We start from the raw sequence: 20,398 nt of genomic DNA on the forward strand, positions 1-20,398 counted from the left end.
CAGTAGGCCTTCTGATGTAAAGATACTTAGAGTCCAAGCACCACATCCTAATTTTGCTTTGACCACAACTAAATGAGGGAGTACGATGGTTGAGGTCGAGCAGAGGGTAGCTGATAGGATAAGCCTGTTTGAAATGCACTGTGGGAAGAATAATCCCTTGGGGCATCCAGTTCCTGGAAACCAATCACATGGCACTGCTCTTAAAACAGATCCAAAACAAACAGCAAGCTTAAACATCCATATTTAAAAAGCGCTCAGAGTCATGATTGTCTACCTGAATAACATAGGAGTCTATGAAGTTCACCTTAGTACAACTGAAAGATACATGGTGAGCTTTCAGATAGTAGCCACAATCACTTCTGCAACTCTGTTAAAACATTTTCACAAGACATGTTTCTGGACATGCTAATCATAATGCCTGTTATGTTTACGGGATCCAGCATGCTGTTTGACTAAATTGTCCAAAACTGCAGCGGTGAAAATGAATTCAAACTAAGCAGAATATCTCCTTGTTCAGTGGATGACAACAACAGGACTGTTTAGTGTTGGACAACTTCCAAGTACAACTGCGTGCGTAACCCCTCATAGCATTACAATCACTTGCCATGCTGTTGCTGTAAATAGAAATGCCACTTGGTTTCCCTTGTACATGCATCAACTTGATGTCGCCACACTTGTAGTTATAATCCATTGTAAGATAAATTCAAGACTTTATGTGTGCTGAACCAAAAATTTGTAGATAAAGAGTATCCTTCTTCTACTCATTTACTACATTTGAATGTGTTTGCAGAGTATAACTGTGTTAAATGTGCATGTTAAAAGCAAGACTAAGTACTTTCTCGCAAACTGCTAAATATTAGTTTTCTATAAAATTATGTAAAACAATGTGTTTCAATTTTATTAAATTGCATATGGTTACATCTGTAGTCAGACAGCTATTGTGGTGTCTTATAGGTTTGTCTGACATACAGATGTGTACTGTGAGCTGAGGAATTATCTTTATTATGATGCCTTCATTATACTGGGCAACATATTGTGATAATATTGTGCTGTCAATCAGACTTTGATTCCCAGCCGTATTATAAAGTGAACACCACAAAGTAATGTGTGGTTCAATACACAAAATGCCTGAATGAGGCCAAAAGTCATATATCCAGAAGTCTGATCACTGACAGCAATAAGTCTTTGTTATTGAAAGAGGTTTCTATATTCTTCTCTGAATAAAGTGGACAACAGAGCTGCAAAGTGAAGTAATGTGTGTTGCAATGTTTCATTATTTCCTCTCTTTCTGATATGTGTTAAAAAACTTGCAAGGACAATAGTTTAACGTCTTCATGTTGTTTAAATATAAAATAAAAAATGAAAAAAATTCCCATCATAAATGAAATTTTCATACCTCAGCCAGAGCATGCTGCAAGACGACGGCGACTGCCTCAAATCCGCGGTTACTGGCTGCGAGGAGTCCCCTGAGCTGCTGGATGCTCTGGTCCTTTCTTTCACTCTCCGCGACTCCCGCTGGTACCACATCTGGAGGTCCGTTACTCTGGTTTTGTGATACTTGCTGCTGATGTTGTTGCTGGGAGGAGCTGGTCTTGGGTTTGTTCTTGTCCACTGTGAAAGAACATGTGTTGAGCATCGTGACAACGTTGATCATCATCATTCCACCTTCCATCACCGCTGCAGTTGGTCTGACAGCAGCACGACCCACCCCATACAACTCCCATCAGTGACATAGATGCAGAAAGCTCCGGTGTCAAAGCTCTGGCTGGTTCTGCAGTCCACAACTAGTCTATCCAATCAGCTACACTGATGATTCCCAGTGCTGCTCCACAGACAGCCCAGACACAAAAATGGATCCTCTGAATGCAATTAGTTTTCCATATCCTAATTCAATCTAGTGCTCTGTAGACATTGGTCACCACGGACAGCCTGTTTTAACAAGGCTGTGTAGTTTCGATTTACATCAGCTTTATAAATACATCACCCCTGTATAACAGCCATCAATCCCACTAATGAAGCGCATTTTGTTTACTCTGCCATTCACAACACAAGATGTCAGAATAGAAAAAGCCAAACTCATTATCACAGACAACAACTTTATAATAAAAATTATTATTGATATTGGACATGTGGAAAACACGTTTCGAGATGAACAGTTTCTCTATGAGGAGACTTTGTAGTGAGTGTAACATGGCAATGGAGATAGCCTGAGACATATCAGGAATACCAGCTTTAATTAGTGGAATATACTGTACCACATGTGAGTTTGTGGCCTTTGGGAATACACAGCGCTGTCTGCTGTACTCACATTGTCATCTAAAACACTCACATGCTATGTTTTTAATGACAGCAGCTACAACCAATGAAGATGAATAAGCAAAAAATATAAATATATATATATATATAAAAAAAAAAATCATATTAGTAAAACCTGAAGATAAGTCTACTTTAAAGCTGCAGTAGTTGAATGTAGCAAAGTGTGTGCTGTCTTCATACTTTGCAGGCATCCCTTCAGCCCATGAAGTGTTCATATTCATGTCCTTTATGGACCATAAAAAACCTGGAGCATATTCAAGTTAAATTTAGACATACTAAGCAGAGTATCATCTGAGAACATCATAACATACCAGATTAACTCCTGCATGTAACTCTGGGGTACAGATGTCTTTCTGAGTAAAATAATGCAACATCTACTTGGATATTTTCAAAATAAGACTCCATAGTTTCTACAAGTGAAGAGATGATATTTAATCAAACAGGAGGAAGTGTCTTCCTGTCTGCTGTAGATAGCTGATCCTGGAGCTGCTGAGTGTACAGCTCTCTGGATCACAGCAACATAATACTGCTGAGAGAATATCAACACTTCAGGACGGGCAGGAAAATGGTAAATGGACTGCATTTATATAGCGCCTTTCTAGTCTTCCGACCACTCAAAGCGCTTTACAATACATGTCAACATTCACCGATTCATGGCAGGGGCTGCCATGCAAGGTGACAACCTGCTCACCAGAAGGAGTTTCTAATGCTCATTCACACACATCAATGGCAAGTTGCCTTTGAGGGCCATTTGGGTTGCCCAACGACACTTGGACATGTGGGGATAGGGATCCAACCACTGATCTTCTGATTAGTGGACAACCTGCTCTACCTCTGAGCCACTGCCGCCCCAACACTGATGTGACAGACTACAAGGAAACCAGCTGAAAGACCAAACTGTGGAATCAAGGCAGTAAAATTAGCACTTTTTACGTGAGAACAGGATAATAAAAAGTGAAAACCAACACATCTGAATTATTATATGCTGCATTTTTGCACAGGCTGACTTGAGTTTACACAGCTTTGTAACCGGATGTGCAGTTCACCTCAAAGCTAGTTTCTAGTGGCCTTTCTGTGTTTCACAGCCAAGGTAAGCATGAAAGAGGGGCACAGCCTTTAAGACAAACAATATTATACTGCACCTGGATGGACAGTACAACTGACAAAACAAGACATACTATTTACTATACCATTTAAGTAAGAATTTGTCATCTCTAATGCTTTCATTTGGTGAAGTTTATTAATTAGATATATGTGTGTTCTCAAGCTTTGACTATAACAATGTTGTGCCTACAATATAACGTGCGAAAACATTAGAAAACCTTTTTCTTACAGATCCAAACACACAGTTGAGCTGTGCTGCTCAGCTTTCAATAGTTTTGATGATGCTGCAGTTCACTAAATGTTAAGAGGGTTTCTTTGAATTTGGATGCCCTCTGCTGGTTGTGCAAAGGGCACTAAGACACACCATCTCAAGTTGTATCACAGCCATCATCCCATAACCACAAACATGCCTGCATACAGCATGAAGCCCAGCTCCACAACAGAGTGGAGGTTTAACACACTGTGGGAGTATCAAATTTGCTTGTGTGATGTAGTAAAAACATTCTAGTATTTTGTTTAGAAGGTTTTAGTAAGTAGTGTGTTTTTCTTAATTTTCATAAGTTTCTTTTTTTTTTTAAACTTGAAGCAAAATATATTTATTGCTCTTTGCATGCCTTTAAAGGACAACATTTTGGCATCATGGCTCCGTTCACTGATGCCTCTTTAGCATGTCCAAATAAAGAGGAACTGGCAGGAAGAGATATTCCCATGTGTGTTTTTCCCCAGCTCTTCTTGTGTGCTTGTAGCCAAGTCCAGAGGTGGAAATTATGCAACAGATTTCTGCTGAACTTTAAAAATTCATGCTTTCACCTATTTAAATAATTCAAAATGGTCCAAGAGGTAGACTAGTGCAGACCTCTGAATCATTGCCCATATCTAAGACTTTTGCAGTGATTAAAATAATTAAAATAAATTAGTGAATGAGACAAAATGGCAACTCAGTCTGATAATCAGGCTAATAAAGAGGATCCTGTATTTGCTGTATTTGTGAGGGCTGCCAGAGTAATGATAATATGGACATATCAGACATAAGGAAACAACTGGATTTATTATCTCATTTTCAACTGTAATTTGGCTTTTGTATTCTATAAACAAAAATCTGCATTTTCCAAATTAATTTCCCTTTACATAAGAACGTAAGCTCTCTCTCCATTCGACTGCTGTTCCATGGCAACAGACAACCAGCAGCTATTTTGATCAAACTGTCCGAACAGAGTTACAGTACGTAGACACACACAGTGTGTTCTGTCCAAAACTGCAGCAGCAGTATTCATTCAGACTTCCTCCAAGGTTCAAAGATTATTTTGTACCAAAGCAGCGAGTACACTTCACATCAAGTACTGAGTGATCTTGACACACAGCTCTGCTGGTGTAAGGAGATATCACGCCATAGCACAAAGCATGATGGGTGATGAGACACATCACAATCAGGCACTTGTTAAGTGCTTTGTTGACACAATACCAGACAATAATTCTCAGTGTAGCATTCACTGGACTACTTATCTACATTAAATAAGTCTTGTAACTCACTGATGCATGGGTGTCTATTATTTTTGGAACTAAATTAACGATGCTTTCCTTTATTTAAACAAGAGATAACCCCATTCTGATGATTATAAAAATATTTGAGACTGTAAAATTAAGTTACCATATTTAACCAAAACCTTTCAAAAACAGGAGAGTAATGCTGTAAATGTCATGGGAACCACTTGAAGATACTGTATTCCAACAGTACTGTTCAACAATCACAACAAGGTTCTCATGGCTTAACATAGAGACCAAGGACCAAAATAAGCTTGGGTCATCTCAGGGTGAAACAGGAGTCCTGCCTCCCCCAATAAGCAAGATGAAGTGTATTTTGACACACAGTCAAATACAAAAGGTGGCCTCAAAACACATGCAAGCCATTCTGAAATGTCAATATGAGTTTGAAACAAACAATTCTGATGTTTGCTTAAATAAAACAGTTTCTGAATTCAAGATTTGTATCCTAAAATACTTCTACGCAGGGTAACACATTTTGGTGACCAAGGTAGGTAAAAGAAAGATGAACCTCCTGCTCGCCGCCTAGTAAATAACTATACTAAAAATAGAAACAGCTACGGTAACAGCACAGGTCTATATGGCAAACACGGACAGGCTGTTCTTCAATATTATAGCACAAAGACCCAAAAACAATGTCATTAGAAATATTTAACACTGAAATAACTGACAGACCTGCTTGGAAAACCACAGTGTTTTTCCTGCATCCTGACAGCAGCTGAATGTTTCGGAGTAAACCTTTGGCTGTCAGACGCACGTGGATGTTCGACAGGGAGAGCTTCGGAGACCATAACATCTCTCAAAAACCTAGCAAGATGGCCAATGTTTATAGCCAACAATTACTAAAAAAAGAAAGAAAGAAAAAAAAAAAACAGTGTCCAAATGTAGAGGCTTGACTCTAGCTATGAACCACACGCCATAGTGTGTCTCAGTGTATCGTGCCTCAGGTGAAATGCACTGGCAGAAAGTAAGTACATCAATAAAAAACAGTAACAGTTATACTGCTGAGACAGCCTTGAAAAAAGTGAAGGCACCCAGTTTAGCATGGCAGGTCTCCCAACTCAAAGATAGAGACTGGGTTAAAGGCTGGCCAGTATTTTGTGGCACAGCCTGATAGATGTGATAGGGGCAGGAATAAAAGTAAAAAAAAAAATCCTTTAATCCTCTTGGTAAAGCCAGGCTTCAGCCATTCACCAAACACATGAATCTCTCACAGCTGAGCAAAACAGCATCTCCAAGCATGATGATGGCGGTGCTGTAGCAGAGCCAGGATGCTAGGACGAGAGGAGAGGGGGTGGGGTGGGGTGGGAGAGAGAGGAGTGGGAGGAGTGAACGGCACTACTGCAGCCAATGGGAATATCATGTAGTCCCCCACACTTCCTCTCCTTTACTCCCTATGCCCATGTGTCACCAGCAGTGGGATGGCAGGAGATGACAGACTGCTCTTGGCAAGGTTTTGTGTGATGTACTAAGCTGAAAAAAAAACAGCCTGGCTGACACAACTCTCTGTCCTCAGCTATGTCTGTGAAACATTTTTAATCCACGACTCAAAACAATGTGCTGGCTGTAATATTCTTCATCTAGATTCCACAAAACTGTAAACTCGATGGGACTGTAATGATACTGTAATGGACAGGAAGGCAGCAGAAAGCAACACAGGCCAATAAAACAGAGGTCAACTATTATAATTATTTTTACAGGAAACACATGTGAAAGAGGCTGAAAAACACTCGTCACTGATAACACCACAGATACAAGAATTTGAGCCTGCTGGTCTACATCCAACTTTACTTAAAAATCCCCTCTGGACATGTTTGAGGACAAAAAAAAATACTCTGCTATGACTAATAATTTGTGTCCAATTACCTCCTTAAAAATCCTTAAAATTACATCTATTCCTTCTCCCTCAATGAAAAATACAGAGTCTATTAATATGCAAATATTTTAAATCTCAAAATTTTAACTGCTGGATTCAAGACATCTTCTGCTATACTGTGAAGTTAATTTTCAGTGTTTGTGCACCGGAGGCTTCAAGTTTCCATCGCACATTTTTTTAAGTTGCATACTGAACCATAATTGGTTCCAAACTAGATGTGATGTAACAAATCATGTTCATAAATATACCCCTTAAACCCCTTGAGGTGAGCACAGAGAAGCTTTCCACTTTCAGCAGATTAACGTGAATTTATCAACAGTTCAGTTATCAATGGAAAGAGAGAAAGCTCTTACCAGGTCCACTCGAAGTTAGACGAACAAGTCTTGCAGAAGCCGTCCTTTTCAGGGGACTGACTGTAGAATTCGAAGATCCTTTGCTGGTAGAAGCAGCAGGCTTGCACACTGTGGGCAAAGATGTTACAAGCAGAAGAGCCAGATGAGACAAGAAGATGGAGTTAATCTGGCCCATGTTGTGGCAGGAACACTAGCAACTGACCACAGCTGTTGAACTGCAGACAGCTTTTAAGTTAGAAGCAAATCAGAGGGGCCGATCAAAGATACTGTTCAACTGGCCAACATAGATAAAGTCATTTAATTCAATCAAGATCCAGCAGGCCTAATCACATATGGTTAACACACAATATAAGCATCATTAGGAAGTGACAATAGCTTATTTTGTGGTTGAGTGCTCTGGGAGGGTTTAATCACTTTCGACTCAAGTTAGGGACATTTCCCTATCATAGTGTGAGGATTTGTTTAAGATGCAAAAATCAGTGTGATCTCATTCATATTTACTCTACAGATGGGGGTTTGCAAAGGGAAATTTGATCAAAAGCAGGTTGAATGACAAACAATAATCATAAAATGAGAGGGAATCCTTGTACAGGGAAACAAGATAAACAAAAAATCAAGTTTGAAATGTAGACACAGAGTGTGAGTGTGTTTGTGTGTGTAGAGGTGTGATCTCACTTGGTCCGGTGCTTTTCCCTGAGGTTGTGATGAATTTTGCTTTCAGTACAGTAGTTTTGAATGGAGTTGTTTTCTGTGCAGCTCCTCCAGCAACTGTTGGACAAGTAAAGAAGTGCTGGGTAAAAAACTTTAAAGTATGCCACAAAATTTAGAAGATAGTATGTGTTTTTGTAATTGCACTTGAAATTCACTGGGCGTTTCGATACCTCTGCTTTCAATACAATACTGCTGTCGTTACCACTGATCTCATGTAGTCGGTCACCACTTGAAAGAAGGTCATGTTAAAGGACGGGTTCAGTTTTTCAACTCTCTCTTAAAACAATAGTCAGGTGCCCACATGAACACTGAAAGATGTTTTCCTTGCTGTAATCATTCCTCATACTGACAATTTAAAGATCCCTCATAATGCGCTTTCAATGGAAGTGATGGAGGACAAAATCCACAGTGCTCATTTTGAGCAAAAATGTATTTAAAAGTTTATCTGAACCTAATATGAGGCTTCAGACATCTGAGTTAGTCTAACTCAGTGGATATCTTCCAAAGTTAGTCTTTTAGTATAAAATTCCCGCTTTGTGTTTCCTCAGACAGTGATTCCCTGTTGAGCTATGGTGGAAGTATAGTAACAAAAAGCTTATTCTACTATAGAGTATCCTTTGCTATTTTAATAATGCAAAAAAAAATTAACAACATGAATGAGATAAACAAAAGGTGTTAATCTGACCATCATAACAAAAATGACCGTAGCAAAATGTAGCTCTGTATGTCTTCTGCATTGAGCTGATTAGAATATACAGACTTTTTTAATTGAACGCTTCACCATGGATACCCAAGTTTTGATTCAACTTCCAGTCTCACTTACTTCTCCAAAGCTTTCTATCTTTCCCATTAAATGCAGCCAACAAAGGGATGATACAAAAGCGATAGGATCCAATGAGCAGGCACGTCAAGAGGGTGAGATCACAGTTAGATCCTGCACTGCCTTGTGCCATTAAAGACGAGTTGGTGAAAACATGAGCTGGAAATTCAGTCCAAGTGCAGCTTCGAAGTCCTGTGTAACCAGCCATTGGTTTTTAAGAAAACAAAAGAAAATGGGGATATTGCTCCTTTTATCCACCTCACACGACATCAGTTGTAATATATGTCTGCCTGCTAAAACTCAGGCAACCCTGTGTGTGAACTAGACTGGAACAGAACCCGTTGCCGTGACAACCACACAAGGGGGGGTCCCCAGTTTGGAAAATAGGTCCTCTCAGCCTATCACAGACCTGCATGCTGTTGAAGATGCTGAGAGGAAAAGAGCTCCTTCCCTTTAACACAATACACCGGTCAGAAGATGAATAACATTACAAAGTTCTCATCAGAACCATTCAAAGCTCAGCAGCAACACTGATGATTTGTTGGAGTTCAGCTCATTCATTCTGATTTTTATGAGAGATTTGAATGATTTCAGAGGGGGTTTAAAATACAGAAATTTAAAAAATGGCACATTTGTTTTTCAGAGGCCAAGCTTCTGTATCTTGGCAGATGTGGAGGTATTAAATCTGACAAAGATTTGCCCAGGGGGAGATTTCCAGCGAAGCCCAGCTCTGAAGTGGGTCACTATTTAGAGCAGAAGCCCCTCCCCTCTATGCCCAGATGTGTCCTTAAAAAGCAAAATAAAAACCATGGCCTGACCCTGGAAACAACCTGCATCAAACTGATTTTACACCATTGTGCAATCGCATATATGCACTGAAAATCAAAAATGATGTAAATCCTCATTTGGCTCACCTTGCGTACTCACAGCACCTTCACTCTGCTCATTGTGAACACTGGTCCCAGGAAGGCTCCTGGATGGCCCCAGGGTCTTGCGTGGTAGTCTAGAAGCAGAAGTTGGGGGAGGGCCCATAAGAGAGGGGCGAGTGGGAGTCTGCGGAGGTCGGGATCCATTCAGCTGGGGCTTAATATTTGCTGTTGAAGCAGTTCCAAGGGACAACTCTCCTGCTGCCTGAGCCCTATGACTGCCTAGTATGCAATGAAGCAGAAATTAACATTGAAGATGAGGAGCATGAACCTATTTATAAAAGGACAAGTACACAGACTGACCTTGAGTGTGTAATACTCATCTCATTGTTACACGAGGCCTGATAAACCAGCCAATCATTTTCTTATAATAGTAGTATAATGAGTCCTTTTCATGGGATATTTTAGAGACATTTTTTCCAAGAGCAAAACTAGTAAAAATTTAAAAACTACAAAACAAACAAACTTAAAAAAACAGAGAAAACAGTGCAATAAAACACTGTAAAGCTTACCTACTTTGTGCTTTTTTAAACAGTCATGTTTAATATAGAAATCATACAAAACTTACCTATCTTTCTCACTACAGAAAACATGTCAAATTTGATTAACAAAATGTTGCAGTTTAAGCAGAATGAAGTATCCCTCTGGAGTGTGCCTGTAGTCAGAGCATGACAATGTTACTGCTTTTGTTTTTACTGTGCTCAGGGAGCTGGTTTCAAACACTATGTTCTCACTTTAATAGTATTGGTGAGCTAAAAACCTCCCTTTCCTTCCCCTGTTTTTTCACTCATACAGATGGCTTCCCATCAGAGGAAGAGTCCCCTTCCTTCCCCAGTACTTCTCTTAATATGAAGAGCAGTAGGGCGAAGGGAGTAGGTTGTTTATCCCTAAGAACCGGAGGTGACATCTGTACCCAACACTGATCCTGTGGAACATGGTTGAGCTGAACAGGAGGAAGAGCGTAGACCCAACAGAGGATCTGTCTCCATGTCACCCTCTGATGGAGAGTCTGCCAAACTACAGCCTGAATAATTCCACTGTATAACGGCATGTCATTATGCAAATGAAACTTATTGAAAATGTTTAACATCAGTTATTTGTATCTGCCATTTTTCACCTTTTCAGTATAAATCAATGTTTTACAATAACATGACTGTTGGTTAGAATGATTTGCAGCTATCAGCTACAGAAAGTACAAAACACTCCCTCAAACCACGTAGTCCTGCCGTCAATCCCAAATGATCCCTAAAGTACAGTTTGAGTCAACTTCTCTTCTGTGTTTGTTTCCATTACACACAGAGTTAAGCTGAACTATTGCACAATTCTGTCTGTTTACACAACACAGGAAATAGTTAGGAAATCATCAGCTCTCTGCTTGTTCAAAGGCATGTCATACAGTTATGAGTGTATTGATTGTGACCTACTGTAAAAGCTTATTTACAGACATTTACAGGTCAACTTTGCCCTTCATGAAATAAATGATGAACGAGGAGAGTGCACTCAGAAGAGTGCAGATCTCCACCAGGTATGTACAGTCAAGATGGCAGTGAAGATAACAAAAACAGGGATTTATTCATCTCGTATCATGCCTAACTTTAGTGGATCATAAGATTTCGGGTATAGAATTATACCAAACTCTTCTATGGATGTCAGTTTTTGAGCTATGACAAGGGCCAAAATGTGGCCTGCAAAAGACTAGGTAAACAGTGTTTTTAAATGCCGGAAATGCCTTTTATCATGTCATAAAGCACATCGTAAAATGGAGAGGACTGCTGAGAAGGTGAAAGTCTTTGCTCATGAGGAATCTTATCAATATTTATTTGAACTCACAACACAACCCACCCTCAAGGTACCGATATTTGGCACAGATTGATCTAACGTGGAAACAAAGCATAATTGCTTGTTCCTAGAACTGAAGCAGTTGATGATCACATGTGGCCTGTACCGGCCTGTTAAGAGGAGTGAGGAGTCAGCAGACAATGATGTTATGAAATAGGAAAGGAGAGGTCCTTGAGCATACAGTCATAAATGTGTACAAAAAATATTAGGCTAATGGGTCCGGTGGTATGCAAAATTAGCTGCGGACAGATACACACACGGACACACAGACACACATGACCAAATACATGATCCCCTCCAGGCTTAAGCCTGGCGGAGATAGCTTTTCTTAAGTCCCCCTTAATGTTATCATCAGCTGAGTTTAACTGGATATACACCCAGAACATGGTGTGTATTCAACATTGTCAAACAAAGATTATTAGGCCCACCTGCAGTGCTCTTCTGCTTGGCTTGTGGTGTGCCTGCAGCTCTGGAGATCCTGCATTCATCCCTCCCCAAAGTCGCTTGCCTCTGCCTGGTTGACAGAGTAGCTGGTCTGGGACTGGCAGCTGGAAGCTGTGAAAGAGGCTGTCTTGTTCGTCTAGGGGATGGCTGTATTCGAAACCTGCTCTTACTCTCATCCCATGAGGCTCCTGGTGCTTTTGCTTTGCTGGACTCTACCTGCAAAGAGAGCAGAAAGCAGAACGTGAATATTAACCCTACATGAAAATAAGAGATGAACAGTTGCTGAATTTTTAATGTTCATACTCACCACCAGGCTGATCTTCTTAAACTCTCTACTAGAGTTTTCAGCAAGTCCCTTTGTGGCCTTTGCCCGTATGTCCCGTTTATTCTGAGGAGAGCAGTTCAAGTTCCCTGGTTTGGTCTGGCCCTGGTGGATGTCATCTTTGGGAATGGTAAAACTAGTTGAGGATCTTAGAGTTGTTCTCTGCTCCTTGAGTGGTCTTGATGATGATGACAAACTCTCCGATGAGCAACGAGGCCGTGTCTTGAGCCCAGAAGTCTTGTCCTGACCTAAAGCTGAGCCTGACCTGACCTCAATTTTGTTTGACACGCCCTTCTTTGGAGTCGGTTTGGGATCTGTTTGGCCTCCTCTATCGGGGGATTTTTCTAAAGATGAAAAGCAGAAGGTCTCGTTGCCAGCATGCTGTACTACTTGGCTTGAGGCTGCCTGCTCTGTTTCAGAGCTGGTGTTACTGCATCGGACAGCCTGTGTATTTGCAGCTGAAGGGCCATGAGGTGAGGATGCTCTACTCTTGTCCTGTTCATCTCCAGCAGTATGGCCAGATGACTGTATCACTGTCTCGCACAAGTAAGCAGCCCCTGTACTCATTCCTCTCTGAGCATCACTGACTATTTTAGAGTTGGCAGAAACAGCTGCAGTGCTACTCTTCACCTTAGCAGGACTGATCCTGACATTTGCTCCTTTCTGTGTTTCAGTGTGTTTGCCGTGCACATTACCTTGCGGTGGTTTGTGCTGTGAAGACATTTGATGCACAGTTCTTGTCACAACTTTAGATTTTACATTGCTGAAGTCCGACTTGGGAAACTTCTTAATTTCCATTCTCTTCCCTTTACTGGCTGAAGGAGACAGTCCTGCAACCAAACGTTGTTTAGGAGTGACAGAGGTTTGCTGCTGTTTAGCAGGGTGGAGTCCTGGGCTGCTTGTATTTCCAATGCAGGGGGACTCTGATAAGGAGAAGAGGTCGGGTATCTTGTTCCCAATGTTTTGTATTGGTGTGGAAGTATGAATATCCTTATCAGTGTCTTGCATAGCTGACAGAGTGGAGACAAAGGTCTTGCCTTCAGCACTAGCAAATTGCACCTCTTTTCCACCATCAGTTGATGATGATTCACAGATAGATGTTTCACAAACAAAGGTCATCAGCAGACCTGCTTCATTCTCACTTGGCAGTGCTACAACAAAGTTGGATATTTCCGCATCATTTTCCTCAGGGGGTAGCCCCCAATTTTCTGCCTGAATGAAAGTCATGCCAAGACACGAATGGCCTTGGTTCTCCTCAATAACTCTTTCTGTGGAATTTTCGCACACATCTGGCAGAGTGGGTGACAAGAGGTTAGATTCAGCAGGTAATGCTGGATGTCCTGCGGCTGGAGAGACGGATGACTCGTCCAGGGAAGAGAATACCAAGAGTGACTGGTCTGCCAGACAGAAACTATTGCTCCTCATCACCACTTGCCCAGAGCTTATGGAGCAGCAGTCATTCTCAGTGGATCCTCTACGAGATGTCTCACATGAACTCAGTTGGCTGTCCCTCCCAGCAGAGTCTGGAGATGTCACTACGCTGCGACTTCCACACTCTGTGTTTTTACTAAAAGTCTGGTACTTCTCTGATGTGGTGTCTTGACTGCTCACCAGGCTCAAGTTTTCATTCCAGAAATTTACACTGTCATTAACAGGTGTGGTAATAAAAGTTTGGTTCAGGTTCATGCTTACACCACACAATACATTATCCTGTAGTAAGGTGGTGTTGCAAGAGTTATCCACAGGAGAACCTTCGTTGAGGCAGAACTCCAGCATGTTAATATCAGGGGAGCTGCTGGTTTCTCTCTCACTCAGGATGGAAATACTACTGGGGGAATCAGGTGATGGGCTCAGGGACGAGTCGCTGTACTGACTCTCAGGAGAGACAGGACAGAGGCCCAGCTCTAGGCCTCTGTGCGGCAGAGGAACTGTGGTCTCAATGTGGTTCTCAGTAGACATGTTAAATGTCTTATTAGACATTTTAGAATTTTGACAGGATTTTGCCTTTTTCTGTAGTTGTAAATAAATTCACAATCAGTTAGCAGCACTGTAATCCATCAAATTGGTTGATCAGGCATCAATATCTGTGAAGAGGAGGAAAGGAAGGGTTAAACTATTATAACCATTTTTCAACACAATCTATGTTGACATATCTGTAATTTCACAGACGTTAGCAAGAACACCCTAATGTGACTTTTTTTTTAAAGAACACTGAGTAAATTATTTGGGGAAATAGTCCTGGTAAATGTTTATTTCTTGGAGGAATCATGCAAAGCAAAATTTAGAGTTTAATTAAGCTTAATTAATTTGTATTAACTGATCTCACTATTACCTGTCAGTATCACTTAAATAAAAAGCACATTTCCACCGATGATAAGGGAGGGGTAGGGGGTGTAAAATTATGCTTAGGGCTCTAAAAAGGTGTACCCACTGACCATTGTAACAGTAGCTGGATACTCAAATTATTTATGACTTAGTTCAATGAAAAATGCAAAAGCCATTAGGATCATGCTTAAGGAATACTGCAGTGCAAGTCTGTCTAAATCATCTCCTAGTTGTGTTATGTGGTGCAAGATGTTTAGATAGACTGTTGAATATCATGTTAGTATCTATCAAGTATTTATACCCTTTTTAAATGTGTTTTACCAGACACAGCATCATATTTCAAGCCACCTGTGAAGTTTAAACAGGCTACTATTTCTTATGGTACACTTTCAGTGAGTGAGTAGAAAACATCACTACCACTATTGTTGTTGCTGTCCCTACTGAAACATTGTTTCATAAAAGCTTAAATGTGAGGATGGACCAGCAGTTACGATCCAAACATGGAGCCATATTTCTACTCTGAAATGAGACGCGGATGGCAATTTTTAACTGCTTTGTTGTGTATTGTTGTGTTTATTCAAGCTGACTGGACTGCTTAGCCTGCCAGACACTACAACAAAAGCACCATTGTGGTGCGCACCACCAGACCAGTAAGATATCAAGTCACCAACCAACTGTAAATGTTCCGGTATGCAGACTCAAGACAACTCGGTGCATCTAAGAAAATTCAACACTTGAGGTAAACTTAACCAAAATACAACATAATCTAAACGTGTTTCTGTAGCTCCATCTGCCCCAGGTGTAACCACACTGAAACAGTGAACCAGAAACCAATATGAATCTGAACTATTAGGAACAAAGTTAGTCTGCTGCAGTTTTGAAGGAAGGGCGGGATCAGTGAGGCTATAACAAATAGCAGGAAACATATAACTTTATGAAAGAAAGAGCTGCAGGGTTTCTCTTGGTTGTCAGAGCACTCCACCTTAAAAATATTACATGTTTCCAGTCTTTGGTGGCTGCCTGCTTGCCTTTGGCTTGTCTGTGTGTTCTTATGTTGAAATAGAAGTTTCTTTTGTAGCAATATAATCCAGCAGTTGAATGGTTTGGGTGACAAAATAATAAAGTGAGTGATGTGACATAACAGTTTAAGAGTCAAAGACACCTGTAGTCACTAAAGACCTGACAACACTAAAGCCAGCTGCAAGTCTGAGCCACACAAAACTCTAATTATCTTCACAGATTGCTTTCCCCCTTATAGCCAAATTATCAGGCACCTTCGCAAACTATTTTTAAAAGCACATTGACTCCATCAGAATTTTCAACAAAACCTACAAATGACATGTTCTGTATTTGTCAACTCAAACGTATTGAGTTTTCCTTAAAACAAAGACACTGCAATAGAGAAATTAGAATCAATGCGTCTATTATAAAAAATTAACTATGTTTGATAAATTTCAAACAAAACTTCCTTGAAGCAACAAACATTTTGTTTCCTGACACATAACATTTATAAATATCAAGACTGGCATTTTGAAAATAGAAATATGCCACAATAGTTATCAGATGTTAAGATTAAAATCAGCCTTACTTTTGACACTACTGACTAGATATATAAAAGCAGATCTGCTTCTGTCAACATGGCCAACAGTCCAAATCTGGATGATTATTACTGTATGTTTGTTTAACAGGGAGAGAGAAATCACACCTTACTGTATTGTGCAATGTGATCTGTACAGTCAAATAAAATATATTGACTTGGCTAACTACTGTGCACACTGAACCTTGGCAGGAACTGCCCCTCCAAGGCCAATGCAGTATATTCCCACATAAAATAACGTAGCAGAGCAGTGATTACTCTCTTCAGAAATGTCACTGGGTTTAGTGTGTTATATAAAGTGCGCCTACACCTGACACAAACCATGACCTGACAATGTTTATGGAAAAATAAAACCACGAGATTCAAGCCACAGGACACTGAACCAACCAACAGAAAGAAATACAAATGAAGTAAAAATACAATTTGAACCATCAATTAGCTTTCACAAAAAAGTGATCAACTAGTATGAACTCACTACATCCATGCTTGTCCTCTTCATTCAGTGATTTGCAGCGAGGAAGTAAATGCCTCCAGAGATCATTTAGTTTTTGCAGGTTCACTCGGCTCATTTTACCCTCTCAGAGACAATCCCATTACTACTTTCCTTACAAAGCACTAAATCCAGCCGACTGAGCAGGCAGTGTGCGAGTCTGTTTCAGCCAGACACCAACAGCACCCGTCCCACCACTCCTATCTCCTCGTGTTCAGAGTGAATGAGGGTGCCCCCTGGACTGGTGTTAGCTTCTCTTTTTTTTCCCCCTCCCCTTTCAATGAGGTAATGTGACTTCGTCCAGCAGGCCTACTGCAGCAGTGGATCAGCAGTGACTTGGCTCCCAAGTGCAGGTATCTCAAGGTCCAACTAAGGACAGCACTCAGTTCCACTCCCAAGTTTAAAAGGAAGAAGAAATCAACATGTTACCTTATCTCTGCCGAGCCCAGTGCAGGGGGAGTGGCCATGGCCTGCCAGGCTGAGTTGGCATTCACTGTTGCTAAGCAGCGAAAGTCCCTCTTTTATGAGGGAATGGATCAGGCGGCTTTTTAGTACAGGATAAGTGAAAAGGGGAGCAGAATGAGGGGAGGCCTAGGTGCAGGAGAATGTCACACTTTGACAGTTTTAAAATGGTAGAAACTAACCAGAATTTTATTTAGGGCTAAACAATTAATCAAATTTTTATCAAAATCGCAATATGGTCTACAGCAATTTTCAAATGACAGGAGGTGTAATATTTTTTAAAGGAGAGATGAGTGTCAAATACCATTTTAAATTAAATACTGTCATGCTGCAGAGATGTTCCAGCCTACAAATCATAATTGACTTAGAAAACATCTTTGTTTGGTACAGATCCCCTGAAAAATCACACCATAATCATTTTAATATGTTTTTCAATGAAAATGAGAATAATTATGTCAAAATGATCACTCTCTCTAATATCACAAATCATATCACTATTGCAATATCAGTCAAAATAATCACAATTAGATATTTTTTCCAAAATTCTCAAGCTCTAATTTGAATAGAAACTTGCTTGTTCCAACATGTCAAGACACATCACAATGTTGGTATAGCTGATAAGTTCCCCAAAGTCCTTCACTGACAACGTCACTGCCTGATGACACGGCCTCATGGTGTACACAAACAGCCCGACACCTGATCCAAACACTACAGCAGTGGTGTGACACCAGAGTCTAAGACCCCTAAGACCCATGCTATTTCTGCTTAATCTATACAAAGCCCCTGACCCTGGGAACTATATAGTCTAATCTTGACTGGGGACAAGATGTAAATCATGGTACAGAGTATACATGATATACATTAGAAGTTTAACAAAATGAAAGATAATTTGTCTTATATCCTGTAAAATGTATAATTTAGAGAGTTTAGTTGTATAATCTAAGCATACTTAAGTATGGTTGTTAACATGAATGCAGAAGCGTCCATTGGCAGCAGTAATCAGAGAAGAGCTATACTCTCCAGTCCAAGATTCAGAGCGAAAACCTTAGTGGTGCCAACTAAACATTACACACCCTGAATTCTATGAACCTGAAGGTAATTTTATATCTGCACGTCATTGCAGAGTCCCTGCAGCCCATCCCTATTCTGCCGGCTCGAATGTTATATCTGGCTCAGATTAATAAACAAAAAAGTCAATTTGTTCGATATGTCTCACAAATGACCTCTGTGCAATTTTAGGGAAATTCAATACAACTTTCTGCCTTCAAATTGCATAATACATTTTAAACTCAGGGTGAGATCAACAGCACAATGTCACTCTCTTTCTGAAGCCCCTCAGGCACCATGCAGACAGCCCCGAATGGCCTTTTCTTGCCTTTGCATGGGTGACTGGACATATCACACAGCGAGCTGTTATGGGTAGCAGGGATAGCCATCAGACGCCCAAGCACAGAGCTGCCCCACACTACAGCGGGGCAGCAGGTCAAGCTGGGGGATTCCAGCCAGCATACCACAGGGACAAGGCCGTCCTCTGTAAAGCACAGAGCAACAAAACCACACCAATGAGCCTGGTTACAATGGTATGGCACTGTCCTTTCAACAGGCAGAATATTACTCGGTCTGGCTTGGAAGAAATTTAAAAAAAGCGCTCAAGACAAAGCAGATGGCTTATGCCATCTAGTGAAAAACAAGCATGTCAGATGTATCAGAGAATAAACTGTGATGCATAGGCATCGTCAGGGGGTTGGACAACATGAATTCTAAATCTAAAATGTTTAATATTAATATATCATAATATTAATGCTGAAATATGTACTATGGTTATTTTTTGAGGGCAGTGTTTGTGGAGTTGTATTTTGTAGTATTGTTTTATAAGGTGTCCCTGTTTCACAAAAAAATCACAACTTAATACAGTCCAACTCATACCACAAACATACTGAAATTGATTTGAAAATGAACACAGTCAAATCACTTTGCAAGCAGATAAAAGAGAGTCCACACTCACCTAAAGGTGTGTAGTTTAGGAAGACAGAAAATAGCCTGAATGAATCCTGCTGGTTTTATTTGTAGTGTCTCAATCCTCCCTGGCTCCTCTAACACATGAGGTCATTGGCACCACACGTTTCTGATCAAAACAAATGGCCCCTTGCACCTGATTGACAGATTATCTCCGTGTGAGGCCTCCTGCGGCAAGTAAAGTGTATAATTAGACCAGGAGTAAACATAGGATGCAGCTACAAATAGCAAGGAAAATGCTCTTTCAAGTCCATAAATGGTTTAAACTAGCGATACAGATAATAACAACAGACTCTTTAAAAGATTAGGGAATGAGTTAGTATGTTAAAATACCTCAGCATTAGCAAGTGGTTTTGAATCACTGCCAGTAAAGTTAGCTAACGTTACATGAGGTCTTACCAGTATCAACGGTCGAAAATCAAACAAGCTAAAATATTAGCACAGCTAACGTTTGCTATCAAACAACAGCAGTGTTTAGCGGTAACGTTAATTTCTGTTGACAGGGAGTAAAACTTTTTGGTACCTCAAGTAACTTACACAAGTATTTAAAGTAGTTAATTTGTGTCGGAGACAGATAGCCTGCCTTACCACCTGCCGAACAATTAAGATTTAGAGTAGGGTTTAACAAAGCACGTAATTTGACATTAATCTCTAAGAAAAATCAACACAGCGCCAGACTGAAATCATGTACCTGTCACAGGAGCGCGCAGCACCAACGGGAGCGCGCGCGCTGCTGACGAGGTCCGGTTATTCACCTGGTCGTTTCCCTCACTTTTTCAGAGCCTCCAGAGCCAGTGTCTTAATTAAATCTATTTATCAAAAGAGCAGACTGGTCATGTTGGAGTTCAGCTCTTATTTCCCTGCAGAGGTGACGAACCAGTGTTGTTTGCTTGAACTTTGACTCCTGAGAGACATAATGTGCTGAGTTGGCGTCCACAGCTAACATTTAGTACAAACAACTCGCTTTAATCAATTAATGATTGAATTGTATCCATTATACAGGTGCCTAAAAGGTTAATATAATCACACTGAAAGTCTCTCCTCTCTTCAAAAGAAAAACGAAATTGTCATAACAGCCTTTTTTGTTTTCCTGCGGTAGAGATCAACCATTTGATAGCATCAGATTTTATTATTTCAAATCTGGATGTACAATAATTAAATAATTACATGATTATAAACCATATGATGCCGGGAAGCAAATGTATGTACAATGTAAAAAGTGCATTGTGTTAACAGAGAGAACATATGGGCACAC

At 40.4% G+C, this 20,398-nt stretch overlaps 1 protein-coding gene across 4 annotated transcripts in view; it reads right to left on the reverse strand.

The window, feature by feature from the left end:
• Positions 1 to 19,935, reverse strand: part of mtus1a (microtubule associated tumor suppressor 1a) — a 32,344-nt gene extending 12,409 nt beyond the window's left edge. The window contains exons 1-8 of one of the 4 annotated variants that reach the window (XM_042418070.1): positions 19,835 to 19,935; positions 19,133 to 19,311; positions 12,239 to 14,337; positions 11,916 to 12,147; positions 9,637 to 9,870; positions 7,867 to 7,959; positions 7,192 to 7,299; positions 1,397 to 1,611 (exon numbers count right to left, since the gene is read on the reverse strand). In XM_042418070.1, coding sequence (XP_042274004.1) covers positions 1,397 to 1,611; positions 7,192 to 7,299; positions 7,867 to 7,959; positions 9,637 to 9,870; positions 11,916 to 12,147; positions 12,239 to 14,233 — 2,877 coding nt within the window. In that variant the 5' untranslated portion in view covers positions 14,234 to 14,337; positions 19,133 to 19,311; positions 19,835 to 19,935. The other 3 variants (XM_042418069.1, XM_042418072.1, XM_042418073.1) reach the window with 3 other exon arrangements.
• Positions 19,936 to 20,398: the final 463 nt, after the last annotated feature.

This window comes from Thunnus maccoyii, chromosome 8 (genome assembly GCF_910596095.1).
Source record: "Thunnus maccoyii chromosome 8, fThuMac1.1, whole genome shotgun sequence".
Classification (NCBI taxonomy): Eukaryota; Metazoa; Chordata; class Actinopteri; order Scombriformes; family Scombridae; genus Thunnus; species Thunnus maccoyii.